This window comes from Solanum dulcamara, chromosome 10 (assembly GCF_947179165.1).
Source record: "Solanum dulcamara chromosome 10, daSolDulc1.2, whole genome shotgun sequence".
NCBI classification, from domain to species: domain Eukaryota; kingdom Viridiplantae; phylum Streptophyta; class Magnoliopsida; order Solanales; family Solanaceae; genus Solanum; species Solanum dulcamara.
The window spans coordinates 72,551,318-72,561,713 of record NC_077246.1 but is presented as its reverse complement, the minus strand read 5'-3'; the positions used below and the strand labels follow the sequence as shown (position 1 = coordinate 72,561,713).

The 10,396-nt window shown below is 34.8% G+C and overlaps 2 protein-coding genes across 3 annotated transcripts; one reads left to right on the top strand and one right to left on the bottom strand.

Annotated features, from left to right (window-relative positions):
• The first annotated feature begins 2,714 nt into the window (after positions 1–2,714).
• Positions 2,715–7,933, top strand: LOC129904987 (serine/threonine-protein kinase D6PKL2). 2 transcript variants are annotated; one of them, XM_055980396.1, is made up of 3 exons: positions 2,715–2,922; positions 4,228–5,278; positions 6,416–7,933. In XM_055980396.1, the coding sequence occupies exons 2-3, from the start codon at positions 4,332–4,334 to the stop codon at positions 7,290–7,292; spliced, it is 1,824 nt and encodes a 607-aa protein (XP_055836371.1). In that variant the 5' UTR covers positions 2,715–2,922; positions 4,228–4,331; the 3' UTR covers positions 7,293–7,933. The 2 variants fall into 2 exon arrangements, with proteins under 2 accessions (XP_055836371.1, XP_055836372.1); XM_055980397.1 differs by having other exon boundaries at positions 4,205–5,278.
• A 237-nt stretch (positions 7,934–8,170) lies between these two features.
• Positions 8,171–10,396, bottom strand: LOC129904988 (U-box domain-containing protein 36). Its single transcript, XM_055980398.1, has 4 exons — positions 9,908–10,396; positions 9,197–9,315; positions 8,605–8,720; positions 8,171–8,505 (listed from the first exon to the last, which is right to left on the bottom strand). Exons 1-4 carry the CDS (start codon positions 10,230–10,232, stop codon positions 8,253–8,255), a joined length of 813 nt encoding a protein of 270 aa, XP_055836373.1. The 5' UTR covers positions 10,233–10,396; the 3' UTR covers positions 8,171–8,252.

Genomic DNA, 10,396 nt, shown 5'->3' with positions numbered 1-10,396 from the left:
TAATACGTGTAGCCTCTGATGGGTCCTTAAATCACCTCTAAGAACATATTAATTAATATATGATGTACCAGATTAACTGTGCAATAATTCTTTTATAATATCATCCTAATTTAATGCGGAAAATGGTCAAGTTTGTCCTTTTACTATTCGTCGAGGGAAAGTGGTTATTTTATGAACTAATCGTGACAAAAGTGGAGCACTTACGCTCTCAATTTTTTATTAATTCAATTTATTTTAATTCGTTCAATTTAGCATAAACCATCTCTTAACAACCTAATTGCAACTGGCAACAAACAAACACTAATATTAAATAGTGTACGATGTTCCTAACTAAATATTGCTGAGATGAGCATGTTTCAAATAATCATACCTACCACTCTTCTCACCCATTAATCGTTTTAGCAAATTGCATTTATTTTTATAATATTTACGTTGTAGGATTATAAGAAAAATATAAAAATCAAAAAATAAAATATAAAGCAAATGAAAGTAATAAATAGTACCACATATAAAAGATTAAGAAACTGCGCTACTAATAATGAGAGGAGGAAAGGAAGAGGCTAGCCTCATACATACCTCTCCCACATAATGTGTGATAACACACGACTACCTACGAACCCATTTATCCTAATCCACGACTTTTATATATATCTTTTTATATCATGTTCTCACTAAACTAAAGTTATACCTCTTTTTTGATTTTTTTATTACCTTTATTTCTCCTACAATCTTACTACATCCAACCTCTCGCGTCTTCTAACTGACTCATTCTCACACCTCTTCTTCACATGTCTGAACCTCTTTAACTTCGCTTTTTTCGTCTAATATAAAAGAATGATAGTTTTACAATATTATAAATAATAAAATTTTTATTTAATTTTTAATGAATAATTAAGTGGTGTTGGAAAATTCTGGCAAAATATAATTGTACAAAAAGGACCACGTCTAGTTTTGATTTAAGACATTTATAAAATGATATTGACAACTTAATTATAAAGCCTAACACATCCACGCAGCCTTTACGAATGTGTCCAAACACAGTTGAGGAAATTCATGGATAATAACAAATCAAAACCAGACATTTAATTATTGCAATGTAGACAGATATGTGACATTTTACCAGAAAATTTAAAGCAATTAATTTCTCTTTCCTTTGCCTACTAATAGGTCTATCGAGTTTCTGTTTTGAAGCTCCGATTAATTCGAACTTAATTATTGATGTGTTTGATATGGAGGAAAATATTTTTTGATGATTTTTTAAAGTTAATGTTTGGTTATAGATTTCTAAATGTTTTTGGCAAGTTAATTTTAGATGAATTTAAGATTTTAATCATTTTTAATATAATTTCATTAATTTTTCGATAATTAGTCGACCGACTCTCAAACTTGGTTAGGATGCACCTTACATTCCAGGTGACCACCACTTATTAATGATAGTCTTTTTTCCTCAGTGTTTCGATGTCACAAAATAGAAATTTAAAATTTTAAGCCTTTTTCATGTGTGTTAAGTTTATTAATATATTGAAAATCAGTTGACAGACTCCGTTATCCATAAACTTGGTTAGGTTGGTCGATTGATATATCAAAAATCAATTGATAGACTCCGTTATTTGTAAACTTGATTAGATCGGACCTCATAGTCCTAATGACCAATAATCCTTGCATTTTTATAAATAACATCTCTTTCTTCAATGTTTCAGTATCACAAAATAAAAATTCAAAATTTTAAGTATTTTTTCATATATATTAATTTATTAAAATTTTGTCGACCGCCTCCATCGTCCATCACAGACTTGGTAACCAGTATTTGTTGCATTTTCATTACGAAAAAAGTACATAGTGGTATAAGTTTTTGTAGAAAAAGGCATATATGTCATTTCAAACTAAGTGTTGAAGGTCAGATTGATGTCAATGGGGCAAAGAGACTGACTTGGATTTTGGAGTTTGGACCCATTTTTTACAAAAGAATATTAATGCAAATATCGAATCACACGCTCTCACACACACATACAAAATTGCACATAACCCAATATTTTCTTTTGTTTTTTTTTTCCTAATAAAAATTAAATAATTACCAGACGAGTTAGTTGAGTAAGTAATATCTAAAATTAAGGTCATAAATTCAAAATTCTCTGCATATTTTTTCAATTGAGCTTATTATACGAATCTTATTTATAATTTATCTCTCTAGTGTGATTTATAGAATATCTCACTAAAACAAAATTGACACTATGCACGTTCAAAGTGTAGCAATTGCAAATTTCCTTATCGATAACAAAAAAGAAAATTAAATAATTTCCTTCTTCAACAAAAAAGAAGAATACAAAATCTTAAATAGTCGATAAATTTTCATTTAAAAATTCAAATTATGATATACTTCATTGAGCAGCTAAATATACTGGGGCGGAATTAGCTTAGTTACGAGTTTGTCTTAAAAAAATTATTTAACATATATAAAATATTAATTTAGAACCTATTAACTTAAAAAAATCTAAAATTCAGAAGTTACAAACTTTGAACCTTGATTTCCTCTATGAACACATACTTTGTCTCACATATTTTAATTTTTTTTTGTGCGTGTTCACAAATGTTCATTATCATAAATTAACCAATCAATAATTACACATAATACAAAATTCATTTTCTTTCTCTAATAAAAATTAGTAAATAAGTTTCCTTCATTAAAAAAGGAAAAAAAAAAAGAGTCTCTTTTGCTTTATCATTTGTTGACCCCTCTTCTTCCTCATTTGCCTGATAGTCCAAAAGCATCTCTCATTTTCTCTCTCTTCTTTCTCACTCTAAGCTGCTGCTAACTGTACTAATCTGAAGGAGTCTACAAAGAGCAATTGTTTCTCTTCCGTAGTGTCTTTTTTCCACAGTTGAAACTAAGATTTCAATTTGGGTTTACAAGGGTTAATTCAGGTACTTATTTTGGTCTTGTAATCTACATGGGGTTGCTTCAAGATTCAGTTTTGGCACTTGGGTTGTTGTTTTCATTAAGGATCTGATTTGGGTTTTGCTGAAAAATTTAATCTTGATCAAGATCTGATTTTTAATTAATTAACCCTTAATCATGTTCACTGTATTTGTGTCTGATGAATCTAATTCCTTCTGTTTAACTATGGGGTTTGCTGTATCTGTCTTGATTTACTTTTATGTGCTAAACATATATTTTTCTCCTTTTATTTTACCTGGATTTTATGGATGTAAAGTATATGTATGGTGTTGTATAAGCTTTAAAGTAATGTAACCTCTGTTTTAAATGGTGAGTTCTAGTTAGTGAGGGTCTATCGAAAACCGTCTCTTTACCTTACTAAGGTAGGGTAAGTTTGTGTAGACACTACCATCCCCGGACCCCCACTTGTGGGATTACACTGGGTATGTTGTTGTATTTTAAATGGTTGATTTCAGGTTGTTCACTTTCTCTATATCTGTTTTAAGCTATCAGTTTTTCAGTTTTAAATAGAGACTATAAGGTTCTACATGCAAATTCTCTTGAGGCTGATAGAGAATTAGATCTTGTACTCCCGGGGATTGAGTTTTTGATTTGTTTTGCAGCAGGGATAATTATATACTAAGGGGTCGTTTGGTAGAGCGTATAGGAATAGTATTGAATATTGTGTATTAATAGTGCTGGGATTAGTAATGCTGAGATAAGTTATGTTGAGATTATTTCTTATCCGTTGTTTGGTTTGGTGTATTAATGGCAGTTCTATCTTTAACCATGCTTATTCATGTGTTAATTCTTAATAGCCCTTGTATTACTAATACCATGGTTTGCTGTTGTATTAGTTATACACTACATAGACTGAAAATCCTATCAAACAAAGGATTAAATAATACCATGGCTAATACATGTATATTAGATTTTCTAATACATCCTACCAAACGACCCCTAAGCAGTTCTGTAGTTGATTCCCTGCTTTGGGGTATGATCCAGTACTTATCTGATGAGAGCTCAAAAAATTCTGTTTATTGGTCAAGTAAAATGGTTAAATGGAATAGTGAGGATTCATATAGTCGACAATGAATTGTTTGGGACTGGTGACTGAGATGTAGTTGTTATTGTTGTGGTCAAGTAAAATGCTATTTCTCCCTTTTTGATGTATACACCTGTTTTTCTGCTGACAGTAACACATTGAATCATCTCCAAGAAGGGAGTATCTGAATTAATGTTTAGACCTTGTAATTCTCCTTTTAATAGGTTGTCTTTTGTCTGGTTGGCAGAGGTACATCTGTAAATCTCGTAGCAAGATGATGGCAATTGGAATGGCTGACAGAGAAACGTGCTGTCCTTTGTAACTTATTTCCTCTGTAATATTGTGTCACTGATGGCTTCAAATTTTGGTGCTAGAGCTCCCTTTGAACCGAAACAAAAACCTTTGGGAGCTCGACAGACAGCAGAAACAAATGACTCTAGCTCATTTCTTACACAGGTGTCAAAAATGAATGAACTCAGCCTTGCTCTTTCGGATAAATTGCCAGAATCTGGCAAAATTACAACACATGATGCAGACGGGGTCCGGAATGATAAGAAGTATCAAAGGGGGTCTACTGATCTGTCAAATGATAAATCTAAAGATGCTCCCACTGATATTCAGAATGTGTCGACACCTGGGAAACATGAAGTAAATGGAACTAGAAGCTCACTCGAGTCTTCTACTGATCAAGAAAAGAAAACATCTGAGCAAACTAGTGGAAAGAACAGTTCAGTTTCTGCAAAAGTCAGCGATGTTACTAGTAGTCTAGCCAAAAATAGTGGAAGTGGCAAGATTAGTGATCATGCTGATCTTGTTGAGAGTGGAAAGAGCAGCATGTGTAGAGGAAGCACCAGCACTGATGTGAGTGATGAAAGCACCTTTAGCAGTTTTAGCAGCAGTGTAAACAAACCCCACAAAACAAATGACGTGAGATGGGAGGCTATCCAAGCTGTCCGATCTAAAGATGGTAGCTTAGGTTTGAGCCATTTCAGACTACTGAAAAGGTTGGGTTGTGGAGATATTGGAAGTGTTTACTTGGCTGAATTGAGTGGAACCAAGTGTTACTTTGCTATGAAAGTCATGGATAAAGCATCTTTAGCCAGCCGCAAGAAGCTTCTTCGTGCTCAGACAGAAAGAGAAATTTTACAATCCCTTGATCATCCTTTTCTTCCCTCTCTCTACAGCCACTTCGAGACTGATAAGTTTTCATGTTTGGTAATGGAATTCTGTCCTGGAGGGGATCTGCATACTCTTAGGCAGAGACAGCCAGGGAAACATTTTTCTGAACAAGCAGTGAAGTATAACCTCTTTTCAGTCTTTCGAATATGATTTTTCCTATTGATACTTACTGAGTTCCACATTATTTTACTGCTTTCGACAAGATCATTGTTTTAGTAGTTTCAATAGAAGATCCGCAATTGAGAAGGTTGTTGCAACAGAACAGTCTAGCTGTTCGTCTTACTTGGAAGTGCCATTTATTTTGTTTCTTCCAGATCTTCTGGTTTGCAGATTTGAATATCAGACTGAAGTTTAGGCAATAAGTTAGCAGTTTCTCTTTTCAGTTCCTAGGATAATACTTTACTGGTTTGGAGCAGGCATATTTATGTAGTCAAATGCACTTCGAACGAGTGACGTTGCACGAGGCCTTTAAATTTTGTTGGAAGCCTACCTGCTTATCATGGTTTTAGGAGCATCCTTTACTTTGAGAATGTCTTGGTTCTCAATTTGCATTTGTTGAGTAAGATCCATTGTCTGTGATGTCATTTATTTTTCACATTCAGACTTCTCATCGTTTTTTCTCTCTCCACCAAGTTACCAAAATATTTCCCCTTCTTTTCGCTTTATGGAGTTTGGTGGATTCTTGCCCCTTTTCTTGGACATCTTCTGTGTCACAGAAGTTTTTTCTTTGTGAAATCACTTTCATTATAACCTATAATCATCTTTATTGTTGCGTAATATTAGCTGACTCGGTTGAGCAGCAATTCATTGTTTAGTTCTCTGGCATAACAGTATTTGGATCTAATAAGCAACTGCTTAATGCTGAATAATGTAAGTGGGACTTCCATTTTGTTTTAGAATATAAGTGCATTCTATGTCCTCATAATCAGATTTGCATATTCCAAGGTTTCATTTTAGAGATTAGAAATGAATTTTTAATGTCCTCTTCAGCGAACAAATTGTCCTGTGCTTCATCTAGAATTATAGTTATGCAACAAAATACGCAATATTGTATTTCCTTTTCATATTATTTTATTATATGCGTTACTTGGGCATAGGGTCCTTCGGAAATAGCCTCTCTACTTTCAAAGGTAGGGGTAAGACTGCATACATACTACCCTCCCCAGCCCACTTGTGGGACTACGCTGGGTATGTTGTTGTTGAAGCGTTTTGTTGATGTGGTCTATTGACTGATGGTTAACTTCATCTCTTTTCAGATTTTATGTTGCTGAGGTCCTTCTAGCTCTAGAGTATCTCCATATGCTTGGGATTATCTACCGCGACCTTAAGCCAGAGAACGTCCTTGTTAGAGAAGATGGACATATAATGCTTTCAGACTTTGATCTGTCACTTTGCTGTTCTTTTAGCCCAACGCTGGTCAAGACATCTTCCCTGGAATTGGAGCCTCTCAGGAAGAACTCTGGATACTGTGTCCAGCCGGCGTGCATTGAGCCTTCCTGCATTCAACCATCATGTGTCGTTCCTACAACATGCTTCTCTCGCCGCATCTTTTCCAGCAAGTCCAAGAAGGATCGGAAACCCAAAAATGACATAGGTAACCAAGTAAGGCCATTACCAGAGCTCATGGCTGAACCTACTAGTGCTCGCTCTATGTCATTTGTGGGAACTCATGAATACTTGGCACCAGAGATTATCAAAGGTGATGGTCATGGAAGTGCAGTAGATTGGTGGACTTTTGGGATCTTTCTCTACGAACTCTTATTTGGTAAAACTCCATTTAAGGGATCTGGTAACCGAGCTACATTATTCAATGTAGTCGGGCAACCTCTTAGATTTCCAGAATCACCAGTTGTTAGTTTTGCAGCAAGGGATCTGATTAGAGGTTTACTCGTAAAAGAACCACAGAACAGATTGGCATACAAAAGAGGGGCAACTGAGATAAAACAACACCCTTTCTTTGAAGGGGTTAATTGGGCGCTAATACGCTGTGCTAGCCCTCCCGAGGTGCCTAAACCTGTTGAATTTGAGAGACTATCGATTCCAGCACCATCTACAAATCAAAAGACTGTTCTAGCAGCTGTAGCTCCCAGCCAAAAGGGTTCTGATAACTACCTCGAATTTGATTTCTTCTAGTAATTATTAGCCCCGACTAGTAGTTTTCTGAATTGGTGGACAACAAATCCTGAATTCAGTGTATGGTATATGAGCAGGGTCCTGTTGTCACTGTCTGTAACGGTGTCAGACCTTATTATTTGTGAATCTGTACGTGCCTCAAGCTGGAGCTGCCTGCCTCCCATTTTCAGTCTCCATATTTACAAGGATGTCAACGGTAAAAGGCGAGTGTAAGGAAGTACAAGGAGTTTTATAAGGATGCAATTGGATTACTCAAAATCAGTGTGTGGCTTTACGTGAGATGGCATTGCCATGAACAGGAAACTGTTTTTGGCCAAATGACCAAGTTAAGCAAGATGATTGCTCAATGTATATTGCTTTTCGATGCTGCTTAGAATTTGTATTCCATCCCAAAGGTACAGTACAGTGTGAGAAAGTTTAGATTCAATCTAATTTTTAAGTTATGTGACAACCATACTTTTGGATGTCGGTGTATTTCCAAGACATTTAGACCACGGTGAATTTTGCTATATTTTACTTTCTCCTGTGTAATATTTGCTTTTTGGTTCTTTCAGAAGTAAAAGAGGGAGTTCTCTTTTTTGGCTTTTCCTTGTCATTGTCATTCCTCTTATATCAAGCAATAACATCAGTATCTTTAGCCACTTATTATTCCTTGTCCATGGAATGGTAAAACAAAGATTTGCTTCTTTATAAGTGAGGGTCTGTCAGAGACAACCTCTCTATCTCTACGAGGTAGGGGTGAGGTTTGCATACACTCTACCCTCCTCAGATCCAACTCGTGGGATTATATTGGGTATGTTGTTGTGTTACTACTTCTTGTATGTACAATAACTGTCAAAAGTAATATGTAATATGCATGGTATGATGAAGACGGGAGATTCTTGTGAAAACCAGTTATTTGGTGATAGAAATTTACGTCCTTCAAGTCATTGAGGTAGGATACTATGAGCTATATGATATCTAAGACATGGCCTTGGCTCTGAAACATCCTCCACATCCAATGGATTGATCATTCTGGACTTCTTGATTCTGATTTTGGATCTGGCCTTCAATGGACTTTGTGCTGCCACCGGAGTATTGGAGAGAAGGTGATTCAAACATCTGCAGCTCAACAACTTCCTTGCCTTCACATATGATCTTGACTTCACAGAACTCTGGTGCATTTTGTAATATCTCATCCGTCGTTCCGTTACCTCTTCTTGACTTGATTTTCCTATCAGAGGAATTCATGAAAGAAGATTAGGAATATGACAGCTGAAAACTGAAGGAGAAGTGGAGTAGTAGTTAAAACGTGTTTTTTTCTGGCTCATACTTGAGATTGGCTTTAGAAGTTCCAAGAATCAGCTTTCTTATGTTGCAGATGGGAATGAGGTTCAGTATAGCTTTGGCTTCCATGTTACTCTCAATAAGTATAGTGTCCACTTTAACCTGTTGAAAAATTCATATAGCCTTATAAATACAGGCCATGCAAGTAGGTACCTTTACTTATCTGTTTCCTAGTGGCGAAGTTTGAAATTTTGCTAAGAGTGTTCATCATTAATATATGTGTATACAACAATGACATACTTAGTAAAATTTTAGAAGTGGGGTCTTGGGAGGATAGAGTGTATGCAGACCTTACTCCTACCTCATGGAGGTAGAGGTTGTTTTCGGAGGACCCTCGGCTCGAGTGAGGCTCGAGTATAATAAATCAAAGTAGATATGAAAAGGGAAAACAATAGTGAAGAAAATAGAAATACTACTAAGGAAACAATAGTGATGAAAATAGAAATACTACTAAGGAAACAATAACAACAACAAAATAGTGTAATAACCGCAACACGACTAATATATATGTATAAAAAGTAATATCTGATGTGTATACAGAACATAATTTTTCGATGAAGAATGATCAGTATGTGCACCTTGGAAGCAGAGCAAATGTCAACAAACTTTTGAAGGAACTGCCTCCTCTTGCTTCTTTCTTTAGTCATGTAGTTCTCTTTCTGCTCTTCATTCACTTGGCCTATTGGAATCATTCCCACTGTGTTGTTTTCATCACAAAATAAACTTTCATAAAATTTTGTGTCTTTATAGAGTATACAAACTAAATAGATCTAAATTCAAATAATAATTCAATACAAGAAAATAAAAGAAACAAGAGTAGCCAAAACAATATCTTAATTTTATCATCCGTTATAATATGGATTCTATTCATACTCTTATATTTAAAGAAGTATATATTGACACATTGAATTCACTCAGTTCACGTTGGAGTTAGGACTCTGTTACGGTCAAGGACAACTACAAGACTTTATGCTAAACAACAACGGTATAAATGAACCCAAAGTATAATATAAGGTAAAATTGAGATATTTACGAGTAAAATTGTATTATGATTTTTTTTTTTAAAAAAAACAAAAGTTTCAAGCAACAAGGATGAAAATATGGATGAACAAAGTAGCCCCTTAAACAAAGTGGCCAAATCCACCTACAACTAAAGCATTAGACTATATCAACAGCAACAACAATATATCCAGTGTAGTTCCATAAATAAAAAAATAGAGAAATTGCTTATAATAGACCCTCGGCTCAAGAAAATAACAGGAGTGATGTGTGTCAGTGAGAGAACTTACAAGGAGTAGGGATGAAGTTGGTTTGAGGAAAGATATGAATGAGGAAAACAATAGTAGAATTTGGATTAATCACAACATGATTGAGAGTCCAAAGCAAAGCATCCATACTTGATTCCTCTTGGCTAACATTCTTATTCCAAACAACAACATAAACAACATCATGTTCCTCATGATTGTGAAAGTCAAAGGAAAACAAACTTCCTTCTACTTCACCATTATGATGATCAATTTCAAACAAATCACTTGTTGAATTATAAAAATTCTCCTCTTGATCTCCTTCTTCTTCAATCTCATTCACCATATTGTTGTCACTTATTTCTTTCATTGTTTTTTCTTCTTGAAAATTAATGAAAAATCAAGATGATGATGATGATCAACCAAAATCCCAAAGAGGGGATTAATGATGATAATTCACTTTGTATTTGTCCTTTCTTATTTGCTTCCAAAAGGTACAAGATATTTGGACAACTTAGACAAGTGTAGGAAAAA